The sequence below is a fragment of the Choloepus didactylus genome, chromosome 17 (genome assembly GCF_015220235.1).
Source record: "Choloepus didactylus isolate mChoDid1 chromosome 17, mChoDid1.pri, whole genome shotgun sequence".
NCBI lineage: Eukaryota > Metazoa > Chordata > Mammalia > Pilosa > Megalonychidae > Choloepus > Choloepus didactylus.
Genome location: NC_051323.1, coordinates 5,618,855 through 5,636,695, shown reverse-complemented (window position 1 = coordinate 5,636,695; position 17,841 = coordinate 5,618,855). Strand labels below are relative to the sequence as shown.

At 48.2% G+C, this 17,841-nt stretch overlaps 1 protein-coding gene across 2 annotated transcripts in view; it reads right to left on the bottom strand.

Moving 5' to 3' along the window:
- REEP1 (receptor accessory protein 1) overlaps positions 1-15,197 on the bottom strand; it is a 115,561-nt gene extending 100,364 nt beyond the window's left edge. For both annotated transcript variants that reach the window (XM_037807037.1, XM_037807038.1), the window contains exon 1: positions 15,074-15,197. In XM_037807037.1, coding sequence (XP_037662965.1) covers positions 15,074-15,105 — 32 coding nt within the window. In that variant the 5' untranslated portion in view covers positions 15,106-15,197. The remainder of the gene's footprint in view (positions 1-15,073) is intronic.
- Between the last annotated feature and the right edge of the window lie 2,644 nt (positions 15,198-17,841).

Below are 17,841 nucleotides of genomic sequence, written 5' to 3'. Positions count from 1 at the left end.
GAGTAATGAAAATGTTCAGACATTGCTTACGGCAATGAACGCACAACTATATGATGATACTGTTAGCCACTGATTGTATACTTTGCATGGATTATATGGAGTGTGAGCATATCTCAATAAAATTGCATTTAAAAAAAAGTGGGGCCCCAGATAGGTAAACAATGGGCACTTGCCAAACGGAAGCACTGAACTTCAGATCACAAGGTTGTTGGGGTATCAGGTACAGGAGATACCATCTAGGGCAACGCTTCTTAAATGTCACCCCACATAACTCAGGTTCTAACCCCTGAAACCTATGACTATTATCTTATATAGCAAAAGGACTTGGCGGGTGTGAATAAATTAAGAGATTATCACGGATTAGCTGGGTGGGCCCTAAATGCATCACAAGTTTCCTTATAAAAGGGAGGCAGACAGAGCCCTGACGACAGAAGAGGAGAAGGCAGGGACTGGAGAGATGTGGCCACAAGCAAAGAACACCAGGCACTGCCAGCAGGTGGAAGAGTCAAGAAACAGATTTTCCCCTAGAGCTTTCAGAAGGAACAAGCCCTGCTGACACCTCCAAATTGTTCCAGACTTCTGGCCTCCAGAACTGCAAGAAATAAATTCATGGTGTTTTAAGCCACTACATTTGTGGGAATTGTCACGGCAGCAATAGGATGCACAAACCTCACTCATCGCTTTGTTCCAGATCGTCTGCCACACGGCACACTCTCTCCTCTGCCCTTTCTTCTCTCCCAACATTGGATACCATGGTGTCTCCCAGGCCCCACTTCCCCTGCAGAAAGGGATCCTCCCTGGAATTCCCAACCAAAGCCACAAAAGTCACACACATACCCCCACAAAATACCCACCCACTGGAAAGCACTGGCTGGGCAGGAGGGACACCTGAATTCAAGTCCCGGTTTTCCATCTGCCTGGCTATATGACCTCAGAAACTTCTCAAAGACAGAACAGCAGGCCTGGCCCAAAGCAAATGCTCAATAAATGGGCAATTAATCAATGAGTGACTCAAACAAGCAATGGGTCAATCAATCAATCCTGACCAGGGGTGGAAGCCCTTCCACTGAAAAAGAGGATCTTTCCAATAATGCTTATAGCCCTCCCTCCATCACCACAAGGGAAGAGATTAAAAGAGAAGCATTTTAGGGTTGGGAGGTCTTAAGAGTTGGAAGCCAGGAGCTCACTGTCCCACGATGCATCCCAGTTCGTTGTTAGCGCCCATTACCAGAAAAGGTTGCTATCGAGCCAAAAATGTGTCTCCTAGCCACCAACTTGTCCTAGCGCACCCCTCTGACCAAAGCAAATCTCCACATCCCACATTAAAACACTTCCAGAAATTGGAGACCTGACCTCAAATCTAGACCCAGCCAACCAAGCTAATGATCCTGATAAACCCCCAACTCTTCCAGTCTTGTTGCTTGTCTGCCAAACAAGAGTGTGACATCACTTCCAAGATCCCTCCTAGCTCCACGATGCAGAGTGGAAAGCACCACTGCCTCAGCGTTCACTCTCTCATCATTCTAACCCATCCACTGGGACTTTTCATTTTTAGAAAGGCTTCTTTTTCCAATTGCTCCCCACTCCCACAGGGTCAGCTATTTCTTATATTTTTGATTCTTTCCTTCATTTTTTTTTTTCATTAAAAGAAAAGTATCCTAAGGCCTCTAAATGATAGTTTTATTATCTAAATAATATATAATTAATGTATTTATTTAGTGATTACTGGAGGATTTATTCTGCAGCTTGTCATGTTTGCTAATTCCTGCTTATAGTGTGTTTTGTAATTTTGGAGCGTGAATTCATGTTCTTTGGGACTAATTCTGTGTGGTGTATTTTGAGGGCTCTTAGAGAGACTGTTATAATTTCTACCAGAGGCCCTGGATCAAATTTTATGTTAATTTCTCAGCTGGGAGTACAGAGACTGTGCAACACATGTAAATTCGAACTCCATACCCCCGTGAGGGCAGGTGCACGAAAGGTTTCAAATTCCCAGGGAAGATTTTTAGCCCTACCAAGAACCCAGGGCAAGACACATAAGTTTCCCTGTCATCTCCCAGCGCTTGGGGGTCCATCCCTCCACTCAACACTCTAGGGCACTGTGGGTCTTCAATGTCTCTGCTTTGTTCAAACACTCAGCTCTCACTTCTTACTTCACTAGACTCAAGGCCCCTCCTTTCTCTACGGAGATATTGAAGCCAAGCTGGCAAGATGTGCAGACTTTTTAACTGGGTTGAGTTTAAATGAGTGGAAATGGATAGAGGTGATGGTAGCACATTATTATGAGTATAATTAGCCGTGCTGAATTGTATGTGAATGTGATGGAAAGGGGACGTTTAGAGTCATGTATGTCACCAGAAGGAAAGTCAGACATTAAAACATGGAAATGTATAACTCAGTAAGTATTGTGGTGAATGATGACCATGCCCAACAGTACATGTAGAAAAAATTTCCTCCGTGAACTAGAACAAATATACAATACTACTACAAGGACTTAATTATAGAGTGGTAAATGGGGAAAATGCACCTATTGCAAACTATGGACTATCATTCACAGTAATATCTTCTTTCATCAACAGTAACAAATGTACCACACCAATGCTAGGGTTCACTGATAAGGGGGTGTTCTGGTTTGCTAATGCTGCCATTATGCAAAATACCAGAAATGGATTGGCTTTTATAAAAGGGGTTTATTCAGTTACAAAGTTACAGTGGAGGATGGCCATTGGCATCCAGAAACCCTCTGTTAGCTTGGAAGGCATGTGGCTGGCATCTGCTTGCTCCCAAGTTATGTTTCAAAATGGCATTCTCTAAAAATGTTACTCTTGGGGTGCTTTGTCCTCTCTTAGCTGCAGCTCGTCTTCAAAATGTTATTCTCAGTTGCTCCGAGGTCCTTCTGTCTGTGAATTCCTTTATACTACTCCAGTGATCCAATTAACACCCACCCTAATGGGCGGGGTAACACCGCCATGGAAATTATCCAATCAAATGTTTCACTCACAGTTGAATGAGTCACATCTCCATGGAAACATTCAAAGGATTCCAATCTAATCAACACTAATACATCTGCTCCCATAAGACTGCATCAAAGAATATGGCTTTTGGTGGGACATAATATATCCAATCTAGCACAGGGGGGATAAGGCGTATGGGATGGTAGAGTTTTCTCTTTTTCTCTTTTCTACCCCCACCCCCCACCTCCCTGGAGTAATGAAAATGTTCTAAAATTGATTGTGATGATGAATGCACAACTATGTGATGATACTGTGAGCCACTGATTGTATACTTCGGATGGATTGTATGGTGTGTGAATATATCTCAAAAAAAAACCAAGCTGACCCAGTCCCTCAGTTTGGCATATTAAAGAAGGCTGCACAGTTCCTGCTATCCCTTCCCTTGAAACATGGAGTCTAACGTCCACCCTTAAACCTGGGAAGGCCACAGTGGCCTTCTTGACCAACAGACTGCAGCATAAGCCTCACCCTGGGACTTCTAAAATGAGGTCATAAAAAAGTTTGCAGTTTCCACCAGGCCTCTTGGACTATCTGCTTTTGGAGCTCTGAGCTGCCAACTTAGAAATCTGACTATCCTGAGGCTTCTGTGCAGGATAAACCCATGGAAAGACCAAGTGGAGAGGCCCTCAGGCCATGTGAAAAGAAAGCCATGTCCCTCCAGCCACCAGCCATTTGCATCATCCCAGTTGAGGTCCAGAAAGCATGGAGCAGACACAGGTCTGCTCCGTAGTGTCCTGTCCAAATTCCTGACCCAAAAAGCCAAGGAAGAGGATAATATAGTGGCTGCTGGTTAAATTTCAGGCTTGTCCATTACACAGCTGCTATGGTTATAGCCTAAACCCTTGCAAAATGATTCCCTCCTTTTCTTTCTTAAAAGCTCAGCCATGCTTTGAAGGAGATCTCTACTCTATTTTAACCAAAGTATCGCTAGAAATTGAAATCAAATCTTTCCTTTCACAGATGAGTAAACTGAGGCTCAAGAGGTTAAGTTACTTGCCATGGTCACAAATCAAGCTTATACAAACCTGGGGTTTAAAAACGATCTTCTGAATCAAAATTCACATGTATCAGGAATGAAGTCCTGATACATGGAACAACATGGATGAACCCTGAAGCCATCATGTTGAGTGAAATAAACAGACATAAAAGGACAAATATTGTATGATCTCTCTGATATTAAATAATTAGAAAAAACAAATTCAGAGTCAGAATCCAGAATACAGGTTACCAGGGGACAGAGTAAGGTTAGGGAACGGAAAGTTAAGGCTTAAAATGTACAGAGCTCCTATTTGGAACGATGGAAATGTTTTGGGAATGAATGGTGGTGATGGTAGCACAACATTGTGAATGCAGTTAACAGCACTGAATTAATATCTGAATGTGGTTAAAGGGGGAATGTTAGTTGTATATATTAAAACAGAACAGAAATTCTTTAAAAAATCCATGGAACTGCACAAAACAAACAGTGAACCCCAAGTTAATTATACTCAATAGTACAATTGTATGCGAGACACCGATTATCTTCCTCGGACAGAATATATGCTCTGTGAAATTAGGAAACCCCTACTTAATAAGCCAAACTCTCAATCTTGAGGCTTGCTCTAGTGAAACATACGGCTGTAGAAGGGAGGCTAAGCCTTCCTATAATTATGCCTAACAGGCACCTCCAGAGAACCTTTTTTGTTGCTCAGATTTGGCCTTTCTCTCTGTAAGCTCAACTAGCAAATAAATTCATTAACCTCCCCACTACATGGAACATGACTCCCAGGGGAGTGAATCTCCCTGGAGATATGGGACACAACTCCCAGGAATGAGGCTGGCCTTGGCATCAAGGGATCAAAAATGCCTTCTTTACCAAAAGGGTGAAAAGAAAGGTAACAAATAAGGTTACAGTAGCTAAGAGATTTCAAATAGAGTTGAGAGGCTATCCTGGAGGTTACTCTTATGCAAGCTCCAGCCAGATATCCCAAATGACCACAGTATGCCACGCCTTAACCAACAGAAGTCCCCAAATACCTAGGTCCCTATCTGAGAGTCTATAAAAGTTTCACTCACTAATTATTTTTCAGAAACTTAAATCCACCAGTGTTCCTATATCAGACAAGTCCTAAAACCCAGAAGCAACAGCCTCTTTAAGAACATCAACCACATGCGTCCCCCTTCCCCATAATGTCGACACCCCTTTTCAATATGAACAACTTAGGGTGGTCTCTGCCTAGACATCTCTGAAGATAGAGAAAGTGATTAAATGAGAAAGGGGTAGCATCAGACAAGACAGGATTTAACAAAGGATTAAGAATACTGAATCTTTATATAAAAAAAAATTTTTTTTAAGATGCTAAGATATTAGAATAGCTAGAAGAAAATAACTGAAATAGTGGAACTGTAACTCATAACATTCTTTGAAATTGCTCTATAGCTACTAGTTAAATCATGCTTTGAAAGTTATCACTTTTCTGTATATATTTTATATTTCACAATAAGGAAATAACTGACACTGTGGAACTGTAACCCGTAACATTCCTTGAAATTACCTATATAACTACTTGTTAAATCATACTTTGAAAGTTATCACTGTTCTGAACATATGTTAAATTTCACAATAAAAATATAATAAAAAATAGTACAATTATAAAAATGCACTTTCATCAATTGCAACAAACGTTCCACACCAATGCAAGGTGTTAATAATGGGGTGGTGTACAGGAATCCTGTATGTCATGCATGATTGTTCTGTAAACACGTAACATCCCTAATCAAGAAAAAAAAATTTTTTTAGATGATCTTCTAACCCCAAAGGGAATACTAAGTCACCATTCAATCAACAAATATGTTTGAACACCTACTCTGTGATCAGAACTGCTCCAGGCACCGGAAAGACAGCTACGAGCTAGATAAAATCTCAAAAGTCATGGAGATCAAATCCTAATGGGGAGAGAGACCATACACGAGCAAACGAGTGAATTAAGAACATCATTTCAGAGAGTGACTAGGGAACAGAGAGGGAGGGAGGGGGCGTGTTTCGGAGAAGGTTGCCAGAAAAGGCCCTTCCTGACGAGGTGACCTAAGGGCCTAAGAGACCCTTCCTGAAGAGGAGGGACCTCAATAAAAAGGGAGAAGGGCAGGGAGATCCTGGCAGAAGGGTCAGCACGTGCAAAGGCCCAGGGTAGGGACAGGCCTGTCACCTCCCAGCAGTGGTGCAGAGGCTGGACACAGCACAAGGTGAATCAGAGCAGGAGGCAGACCTTGCCGAGAACGGGAAGGGGCCTGAAATTTTTTCCTAGTGCAATGGAAGGTCTTTGGACGGTTTAAAAACAGGGGAGAGATAAGATCTAATTTGCATTTTAAACAAATCACTGGAGGGACAGAAGTGGAAGCAGGGCCATCAGTCAGGAGGGTTTGCCTTGCTCCAGGGGAGCAGGTGGGAGTTGTGGCACAGGGGAGCATTTTGAAGGTAGAGCTGCGAGAACTCACTGATGGGCTGGATATCGTGGCACACCAGGGCCGGCCCGAAGTGCTGCAGCTCCCAGTGGCCCCCGTGACCTCCTCCAGAGCCACGTCTCGCCACGTCTCTTTCTCAAGGTGGGCTGCATCCACTCTCCCTGAGTAGCATGACCAGCTCAGCTCAACGTTCTGTCTGACAGGCATGGCCTTGAAAGTCCAAACCGCAGTTGGGGCAAAACTAAATCTTACACAGTGATTAAAATGAGGCTCCACCATAAAATGTTCACGGTTGGGCCACTGGGTTAGTGGAGTTCCAATTACACAATTTGGTCCTCATAAAAAATCAGGCTTGGGACTTCTTGGAACCAGGAAGGATGAAACATGGTCCAGTTCAAATGGGTGAGCTGGCATTGAAATCTGATTCTACAGCCAATATGGCAACCTTAGGCTGTTCCCTATCTTCTAATTTCACAGATGAGATGACGGCACCCATCCCCTCCAGCTTTCTGGGGATCTTGTTAAAATGCAGAGTCACTGGGTTGTGTGGTTGGCTGGGGTTCTGCACCCCTAACTAGCTCCCAGGTTGCCGACACTGCTGGTACACAGACCACACTTTGAGCAGTGAGACCTGGACTCATTCTTGATCCAACATACGCTCAATTGGGCACATGCTATATACAAGGAAGAAACAGATGTGGCCTCTAGAGGAAGTGAGTGCACAAACCATTGTATCACAGGGTGCCAAGTGACAAGGGCACTCGGGGGACCCAGAGGACAGAAGCTTTTGTTCAGTTAGGGAACCCACAGGAGACTTCACGGAGGGAGGCAGATGGAGACAAACACGGAGAGTGTAATGGAAATCCTAGGGCACCATTAGGGGATTAGTCATCAGTGACATCAGTTCTTTACGTTGCTAATTTCTCCTCCAAATTTAGACTCCCTGTTTGACTCACAAACACAGTAAAGGCAAGGGGATAAACGGGGAGTGAGAGATTTTTCTAATGTAAAGAGGTAAAGAAGTGTGTTAGCACTCTCCCAGCAGTAAGAAGGAAAAGAAACCAAACCCATCTGTGCCAGTTTGGATGTATTATGTCCCCCAAAACACAATGTTCTTTGATGTAATCTTGTGGGGGCAGACATATTAGTGTTGATTAGATTGAAATCTTTGAGTGTTTCCATGGAGATGTGACTCAGTCAACTGTGAGTGACACCTCTGATTGAATAACCCATGGAGGTGTTGCTCCGCCCATTCAGGGTGGGCATTAATTAGATTACTGGAGTTGTATAAAGGAATTCACAGACAGAAGGACCTCAGAGCAACTGAGAGTTGCATTTTGAAGAGGAGCTGTAGCTAAAAGAGGACAAAGCACCTCAAGAGCAACATTTTGGAGAACGCCATTTTGAAACGCAATCTGGGAGCAAGCAGACGCCAGCCACGTGCCTTCTGGGCTAACAGTGGTTTTCTGGACACCAATGGCCATCCTTTACTGAAGGTGCCCTATTGTTCATGCCTTTCCTTGGACACCTTTATGGCCTTAAAACTGTAACTTTGTAACCAAATAAACCCCCTTTATAAAAGCGAATCCATTTCTGGTGTTTTGCAAAATAGCAGCATTAGCAAACTGGAACACCATCTTACACCAACTTCAGCAAAAAGGGACACTTTTTGATTTGCAAAGCTGCCGAGGATTCATTCATCCAACATGTCTAGTAGTCATTGGATTGTAATTCTCCACCCACTTGAATCCAGGCTTGGCCATGTGGTTTGCTTTGGTTGATGAAACGTGAGAAGTGACGTGTCACCTCTGGGGAGAGGTCCTTAAGAGCAGGTGCATGATTCTCCTGCTTTCTTTCCCTGGTGCAGTAAACCCTAATACCTTGTGTTGCAACGACAGCACCTAAGACAAGGAGACCCAGCCTGCGACTCAGAGTGATTACAATGAGTTGCATGCCCCTGCCAACCCCTGCTGATCACCTTTGCTGGTTTCAAGCCACTGGGATTTGGGAGTTGTTATTTTGGCACAAACCAGCCCTCCTGACCCTAAAATAAGTACAGAATTAATAGACACACTGCTCAAGGTTTTCATCTGAGGGTGTGGGGCCCCTCATGGCATCAGAAAGCCATCGGCACAACCAAGGCCTAAGCAGCTAGAACCAAGACTCCTTGTGCCACCTTCTCTTTCTCTACCCACGTCCCATCTCTGTTCATCTCTGCTTAGCTGCATTGTCTCCTTTTAGCTTTATCTCCACGTGTCAGGGTTCGGCAGCCAGCAGCAGCAGCTTCACATCTTTCCAGCCCTGGAGCCCAGAGGCATGGCTATTCTCCCCCAGCTCCAAATCAAGAAACCCTGGGAAAGAATCTGGGAGCTTGGTTTGGGTCACATGCCTATGTCTGATCCTGTCACTGTGGCCAGTGCAATGAGTAGCTGGACCTGGTCACACACCACTGCTGTGGTCAAGAGGAGGGAGAGAGGATGGGGTAGGTTAACAGAAGGGATTAGGACAAAGCACTGCCTATAAGCCCCTACAAGGAGGTATAAAGGATGTGAATGTCTCAGGAAGAACTATCTGAGCTGTGATAGATGAACGGCAAAGGAGAGAAGGAAGATTATGTTATATGTGTAGCATCCTGTTCTGGTCTGCTAAAGCTGCCAGTATGCAAAATACCAGAAATGGATTGGCTTTTACAAAGGGGATTTTTAGGTTACAAATTTCCAGTTCTCAGGCCATAAAATGTCCAAACTAAGGCATCAACAAGAGGATACCTTCACCGAAGAAAGGCTGATGGCATCTGGAACACCTCTGTCAGCTGGGAAAGCACATGGTTGGCATCTGCTGGTCCATTGCTCCCAGGTTCTGGTTTCAAAATGGCATCCTCCAAATGTCTCCGGGTTTCTGTCTCTCTTAGCTTCTTTCTCTCAGCTCCTGTGCATCCTTGCTTGTTCTCCCAGGGTGTTTCTCTCTAAGCATCTGAGGGTCCTCCCCTAGCTTTTCCTGGGCAAACTGTGGGCTTCATTTCTTAGCTTAGCATCTCCAAATGTCTTTCTGTCTGCATCTCCAAGTGTCTCCAAGCATCTGGGTCTGTGTCAACCCCTGAGCTCTCTTAAAGGACTCAGGTAAACTAATTGAGATCCACCCTAAACGGGTGGGGTTACGCCTCCATGGAAATAATCTAACCAAAAGATCCCACCCACAATGAGTCTGCACCCACAAGACTGGATTAAAAGAACATGGCTTTTGTGAGGGACACAATAGCCTGAAACCAGCACACATCCTAAGAGGAAAGAGCGGCAGAACAGCTCCCTACTCTGGCAAGAAGTAGGCACCGCTGGCCTAGAACTGTTTGGTGACCGACAAGAGGCCTGGGTAGGACGGGTGGCAGGATGTCTGGAGGGGGTTCTTGGCACTGGGCCTCCGGTGGATGATAACTCAGGTAATGGATGTTCTCTGTTGACTAATCTAGGGAAGCATATGAAATTCTGACAGTGGGACAGGCCTTCTCTGATCAGCAAGGGACCAAGTCTGGGAGAGCAAATACTGAACCAACATGCGTGCCCCGTCACCCCATCTTCCACAGATGGGTCACTCATGGCTCTCCTTTCCCACTGAGCCCAACCAAGCTTTCACTCTCCTCCTCAAGTCAGTGTCCCAGCAGAACTGGTGTAACGGAGGAAACACACCATACCTACTACAGGTAGGCATGCCACGCTCAAAGGCATTTACCTAGTTACCTGGGAAGGTTCCTTCAGGTGCCCCTACTGTGTACCAAATATTTGGTTCTTTTTCCCTATCTTACCAGGAAAGCTCCTGGGTGTGGCTAAAAATCCCAAGGAGTCAACACTGTGCTTGTGTGTGAACACAGATGAGATTTGAAAATTCAAAACAATATGTAACTCAGTCTCCATCTTCAATCCATTGGGACCCTCCCAAGGCCCAGAGGGGAATAAAAACATCCATGTGGCCCACACGCATTAGCTCAGGGTGGCTCTTAGGAAAATACCCACGGACAGCAAGAGGCCTGGCAACCACACAGATGTGTGTGTGTGTGTCTTCCTGGGCAATGAAATTCCAAAGGTGCCGTCTGCTGTGACTACTGTTCCATCACATCCATCCCTCCCCTCCAGCCTCCTGAACTCACTTAAAACACACACATACACACACACACACACACACACACACACACAAAATACAAAATGGCAGCCTCACTGGGTGGCTAAAGAGGCTTTGATTTCCCTTCCCTCATTCTTCCCAGTTCTCTCCTCCCACAAATGACACCCTCCAAAGAAGGAAGGTGGCTTCAGAAGGAAGAGGGGACAGACCCAGGAATCACCGAGTGGAACCCCACTTGTCAGCGAACCTCAAAAAAGACAAAGTGGGAAGCTCACAACAGCTACTTTCCAGCAGGCAGGCAGGATTAACAAACAGAGCAGCTGAACAGCAGCAGAACCTAAGCTGGTAGTTCTCACTTTCTTGTAGACACTCCTCCTGCTAGGTGGGGGAGAAAGGGAAAGAAAGGCACCTCGAGGGGAGCTGATCCCCTGCCTCACGGATGGAGAGCTGGGTCCGGACCCCAGGTTTGGTGGGAAGGGGATGTCAGCTGTCCTCAGGACCCTTGACAGTGGGAGACCGACAGGCACCAAGACCAGAATCCAAGTTTGCCAACTTCCATCTCAACATCTTTCTTCCCACAAAGTCAAGTGAACCATTTAGCCAGCCCCTACCATGGTCCATTCCACCGCACCAGGAAACCAATCCACAACCAACCTGGACCCTCCATTAATTGGGTCTTTACTGCATTCTACTTTTTGAAAGCAGGCCCCAAAGAAAGGCAAGCTTATGTTTGAGGATTTAGGGTCTTTTGTTTTTCCGTTTGTTTTGCAACAGTTGGTGAACATCGTGAGAACAATCCACATTCCTTCTGATCTCCTGTAGTTTTCCAACCCTGACCCAGAACAAACAGACTTCATGCTCAAAATCATCGTTCTGGGATCTTGCCAGATCTTCGGTCGTGAAATTAAAACTCTGTCTTGATCATCAGACTACATTTTCTAAAATACTAGTGCTCTTAAAAGATGTGTCATGTGGAAATAAGTTTTTCATTTATTCAGATGATTTTGTTGAGTCAGAACTCTTTTTTCCTAACCACACAGTAAACTGTAGTTTTGCTCTAGGAGCCCGTAAGCGCTGGGGAGCTCTGGAAACATTCAGGCAACATTCTGGACTTTGGCCAAAATTCTACCCGGAGACCAGGAGGCAACCGACACCTGCTCCTTGGAATGAAAGCTTCAAGATGGCGCATTCTCACAAGAAGTCACAGAGCCACCTCTGTGTCCCCTTCTCCAACTGGGTGCACGTGGACATACTCGCCCTGGTTTGCAATTCACCCAGGCCTCGGCCTTGAGTTGTTTGTAAAGAAAATAAATATTTTAAAGAAAGTGAGCAGGTCAGTCCCAAATGAGCTCTGCATCCTTTGCAGAGAACCAGGTTGTGACAATGCCAGACATGCCACCGCAGTGACTAGGTCTTCCTTCTTTCTTCCTAGGCTGAGCCAAGGGGGTCAGGAGGGAGACGGCTGGCAAGAAAGAAGCATTTCAAGCTGGTCCTCACTCCAAGAGCTTTGCCCATGGCAGCAGCCTGTCCTCATGCCCACTAACCTCCATCCCGAGGGAAACATCAGCCAGCTTCTCTGCTTATCCCAAGGGCCTTCGAGCTCCTTCAACACAACCAGCCTTCACTGAATGCCCTCCAGTGCCAGGGACTTGAGAAAAGGAGCCTTGGCAGAGGGTGAGGATTTGGAGAGGGAAACGAGCCAAGATCACTGCCCCCAAAACATGCCCAGGCAGGGGGTGTAGCGACACCCACAAGCACCGGCTGGCTGTCCTGGACCCATCAGTTGCTCCGATGCCCCTCGTTACTGGCTGGCACCACACAGACAGGAAGACATTCCCTCCCCAGCCTCAGAAAGCAGGGATAGGTCTTCCTCAAATGCTCTCGGATGAGGCAGAAGCTGACAAAACCATGGAAGGAGAGCACATAGGAAGCAGGACTTGTGGACAAAAGCACAGGATGCTAAACCAGAGGCCTTGGGAGCCTGAAAAAGATTGAGGACGACTGTCCAGCTGGGTAGAGACAGAACACACATCAGACTAAGAATCCGGAGTCTGATCAGCCCCGGGCAAGGTACATTCTCTCTGCAGAAAGGGGAGGCACCAGATCAATGATTTCTCCCAATTATATTTTATCTGGAACCCCAATATGTAAAACAAAAAAAGGGGATGCTCACATTACATCCAAGCTGGGGAGCCCAGAGCCGCCCACTCAGCCTAGGTGGCCCTCAGGGAACCCAGTTTGAAAACCATAAGAGAAGATGAACTCTAAGAGGTCCTTCCAGAGCTCTTACACCCTCTCTTAGAGCACACAAAGAGGACAAAAGGTGGAACCATCACCAACCTGCTTGGAACCTGTCAATCATATGCTATGGAAATGCCAAGAACTGTCACCCGGAATTTATTGGCAAGAAGCAGAACTGGGATCTGAGCCAAGGGCTTCCTGACTCCAAACCCTGCATTCCTCCTCCTTGCCCAGACGACCCTCTGCAGATGTGGAATACTGCACTGAATTAATAGGTAATTCCCCTGAACTGTAAATATAAACATACGTGCATCGATGCATAGAGGGAAACTTCTTGAATATACTCGCCCCCAAATTATCATTAGCTATCTCTGTGTGGTGATACTGTGCAGTCTATTTGTCTATATTTTCTAGTTTTCCTATAATGAACAGGTATTGCTTATATGAAACAGGTATTACTTATTAAAAATTGTTTCACTCATTCATAACTGACATACCCATGTTAGGTTTCTAAAGGAAATTCGGGATTTGGGGGGGGGATAAGTGGTACCCCTGAACTTTTGACCTTTTGACAGTGGGGATAATGACCCCAAGTCTCACAAACTCTCCCTTAGTCTGTGTGAGGGGCAACTGTGATGATCATTTAAATTCTCTGAAGCCTCAGTTCTGGGGAGCATAGATGTTTTAGAAAGTAACAGCAAGTCCCTGAGACCTGCCACCCCCCACCCCCAAATATATGCCTCTCCTCCCCATCCCCCTCAGCTGTCTTGACACAGAGCGGGGTGGGGTGGGGAGGGGATGCATGCTAATGAAAATAAGGCTGGTGACATGACCCCAGACCGGAAGCCCTCCCTCCCCAGTGCTCCGGCTCCAGCCTGTAGGATCTAGAGAGAGTGTGCCCCTCCAGCCAGGCCCACTAACCTCCCCAGGGCTCCCCAGAAGCTGACCTGGAAATTCAAAGATCAGGGCGCTATCGAGGCGGGACGAGGCCAACAGCCGCTCGCCGGTATCACTCATGCCAGCTCTGCCCACAGAAACCTTCTAAATATTTAACGTGCCACCTGGAGGTGAAGCGCAAACCCCCAGCTGAAAGCGACAGCTGGAGAGGCCTGCCGGGGTGACCTGGGGCTGACAAGCAAAGGGGCTCTGGCTCTGGAAAGGCAGCTCAGAATGGTGGCCGGGACACAGGGCCGAGGAGACCTGGGAGGGGTGCCTTGAAGGGTGAAAATCAATCATGAAGGAGAGGAGCTGGGAGGGGTTTCAAAATGTGGGGAGTGATGGTGCACAAGCGATGGGAGACCGGGGCCCCCTCTTTCTCAGACAAAGAAAGAGCCTGGGGCCCCGCCTGGGCCTGGGCTTCCCAGACCCATTTAAGCCCCAGCCACCCCTGAGCAGGTAGGGAATGGCTGGGGGGAAGGATCTGGAACAGCCACGGCCAGCTCCAAAAGGGAGGGAACCCACAAGTCAAGCTGCCCTTCAAAGGTCCACCCTGGCCTGAGGCTTGAGAGAGAAACACGTCCCCCCATGGCCACCCCCAATGACTTCACACTGACCTCACCCCAGATGACTCTGCACTGGCTTCAAGGCCGGGGAGGCGTCCTCCTCCCCGTCCCAGCCACTGTTCGGGTGCCTGTCACCTGGAAATTTCCCCTGCATTCCTGAAGACGCCTGCCCCTCTCTCTTCCCCCAACCCCTCCCCTGCCAAAGGTATTGGACACGGGGGAACGCGGGGCGTCTACCCCAAGATTCACCCGACGTCCCTCCTGCCTTGGCCGCTGTCACCGTGAAAACCCTAAAAAGGAGCATTTCCCCACTCCGGAGGCGCCCCACCTCCTTTTCTCCGCCGATCTCCGCGCGGACCCCTGCGGCCAGCGCCCCGGCTCGTCTGGCTGCTGTCCGTCGTGTTCACCTGACAAAAGCGGGGCGCGGCGACAGGCGACCCCCGCGTTTCCCCCGCAGGAGAGAGACGCGTGTCCCCCCGGCGCGCCCATTCGGGGCCTCTGCCAACGCGACCAAACCGGGGAACAAAGCGGCCGGGGCGCGGCGAGGCGCAGCGCCCCCAATCTGAGACCCCCGGGCCGGGGCCCCGCAGGACCTCAGCTCGCAGGCGTCCCGGGCAGCTCCTGGACTCCTAAATTTAGCGGCCGCCGGGTATTAATAGCGGGAGCCGGGGGGCCGGGCGCGGAAGGGGCGCGCGCGGCGCCCGGGGCCCGGGGGAGGAGGAGGGAAGGGGCGCGGGGGGCGCGGGGAGGCCGGCCACTCACACCACCAGCCTGGAGATGATCCATGACACCATGGCGGGCGGCAGGGCGGCCGCGGGCCCGGGACGGCGGCTCTGCTGCGGGCGGCTGCGGCGCTCCCGGCACGTCCGTCCGCGCACGGCCGCCGCCGCCAGACTGAGCGCGCCCGCCGCCCTGCCCGGAGCTCGTGCGTCCGCGCAGCCGCGGCACGTTCGGGCGGTGGCGGCCACCCCACCCCACCCCACCCCACCCCAGCCGCGTCCCAGCCCCCCGGGGCGCTGCGGGCCCGCGGCGATTGCGCCAACCGTGGGCAGGGCTCCGGCGGGACCCGGCCCGGCCCCGAGCGCGCTGGAGCGCCCGCTGCTCCCAAGGAGCCCGGCGGCGACCCATCTGGCCGCGCAGAGCCCGGGGGGCTACCGGCCCTCGCTGTGATGGTGGGGGAGCCGAGGCCCGGCCGCGAACCTGGGGGATCCTTCCACACCTGTTGGCACCCCTCACACGGATTCTGCGCTAGCCGCATCAACAACTTACCTGGACCCCTGCCATCCTGCCATCCGCCCGCCCTAATTAACATTCTAAAGGGCCTCTGCATGCTCTGATCCATCTCCATCCTCATCGCCAAGAACCCCTTACACTTCAGGCTGGTGGGACTGGAGGAGCAGTTTCCTCTCCACGGTTCACACCTCCTGCCCTGATGGGCCCTAGCCCCGGGACCAAGTCCTAAGGAAGGCGTTTCCTGGGCATGACCCCAGCATTTCTGTGTGGACTCCGCCCAGGGGTACAGTCGACTGAAAGGAGAGCTGGGAGCTGCTTTTGCACTGCCCAAAGGCCCTGTTCAGCCATATTGAAGCCTTAGGCAGGCGAAAAATGTGCCCCCATAGACATGTTTTTATGTGGATTTTTTCTTTGAAATATTGCATTTAATATTCTTTATCTTGATTATTGAATTTTATGGCACCCCTTAAATTTGGCCCCTGAGGCACTTGCCTCACTCTTTTCAGCCAAGTCCAGCCCTATATAACACAATACTCTGGAACACTTGGAAAAGCTTTGTCTGCTGGCTCCTTGGTTCTGCTTCTGCATTAAGTCCTCCTTGTGCTCAGTGCCCTGTTCTCCTTTGCCCATGCTCGGGTCATGTACAATACAAGGTCAGATATTGTATGGCTGTGGACCCATTGTAAATGGGATCTCTTGAAGATGATACTTCAGTTAAGGTGTGGCCCAACTGAATCAGTTTGGACTTTAATCCAGATTACTGGAGTCCTTTATAAGATTAATGAAATTTAGTCATAGAGACACATAAAGAAGTTGGAAGTCAATGGAACTCGGAAGAGAAAGGAGAAGATGCCGCCATGTGCATTGCCGTGTGACAGAGAAGCCAAGGGCCAAGGATTTGCCAACAGTCAGCCCCAGGACACACAGTCTTCTGGATGAAGGCCTCACCTTGGCGACGCCTCAGTTTTGGACTTCTAGCCTCAAAGCCAAGCCAGTACATTCCCATTGTTTACGACAGTCCACTGTGTGGTATTCATTTTAGCAGCCTGGAAGCTGATACAGGGGGAATATAGAGGAAAAGCGCGTTCCGTTCCCCTCATGTGCAGACGCTTCACCTGTAAATGAATTTCTCAAGTTTGATTATTTCACGGAAGTGGACATTTTAATTATTGTGATGAGACTATTTGTGGGATTAAAGTATCTGGAAGTCTTTTTGTTATCGGAAAAGGACCAGAAAACCAGTGGGAGCAACCCCAGATTTCCCTCAAGGAGTAGGAAAGACTTGCTCTACAGGGCCAGGCTTCAGCAGGCAAAGGAGAGGAAAGAAGGGGGAGAGAAGAAAATTGCTTTTTTACTGCATACTATCTCTTTCAGAATAACTGTTACACATATTACATCTCCGCATCCTGACCCCCCTCCTTTGAATGTTCTCCACTTTGTCCTTGACCTTGAAAAGCGTGGGGCCAAAGAATGGGCACAGCCTTCTAGACAGTGGCATGCAAACAGCCCTATCAGCTGGTTCACTTTAAGTTCTTTTTCACATCAACTGTTAATATAGTGAGTGGCTATTAACTGTTTTTGCCCCACTTCCTTCCCTTTCTCTTGGGAAGAGCCCTCCATTTTTAATTGGGGAAATGATTCTCCCCACCTCCAACCTTGGAAACCACCATCGTATTCACATGTCCTCACTACTTTGATGGGTTCATGGATGATAATCAGCCATGAGCTGGGCTGAACTTTCTCCTGTGGGATTTTTGAAATTGAAACTAGGAAAGAGGCTTCCACTTTCATCCATGAAGCATTAAATGCCATGGGAATTATCTTCCCACTGTAAACCTCTAGAAAACCGGGGGAAAAAAAATGAAACTGTTTCCAAGCATTGGACAACAGGCCCTGCTGGGCTGTGATAACCATTAAAGGGAAAAAAATGAAAAGAGTCCTACAGTTGTCCTGGCTTACAGTCTCAAGGCAATTTCCAGGCACCACTGCAGGGAAGCAGAAGCCAAACAGAGCCTAGCAATTTCACAGAATTCAGGGGACAAAATCAGAGTTCAAGGAGGCTGAAGCAGCTGGAATTTGTAGAGCAACATATCAGAGAGGGAACTACATAGAGACAGAGAGCTCCAGAAATCTGCAGAAAGGTCTCCTCAAGTCTTTAGCTGACTGCTTCTAAGCATGCATGTGGTGCAATTCCATGAATCCAGAGGGGAGAACCACCAGAAATCAGTATGCTAAACAATTCCTGGGGATCACATAGGATTGGGAATACTTTGTCTTCATACTAGCTGAGACAGAGA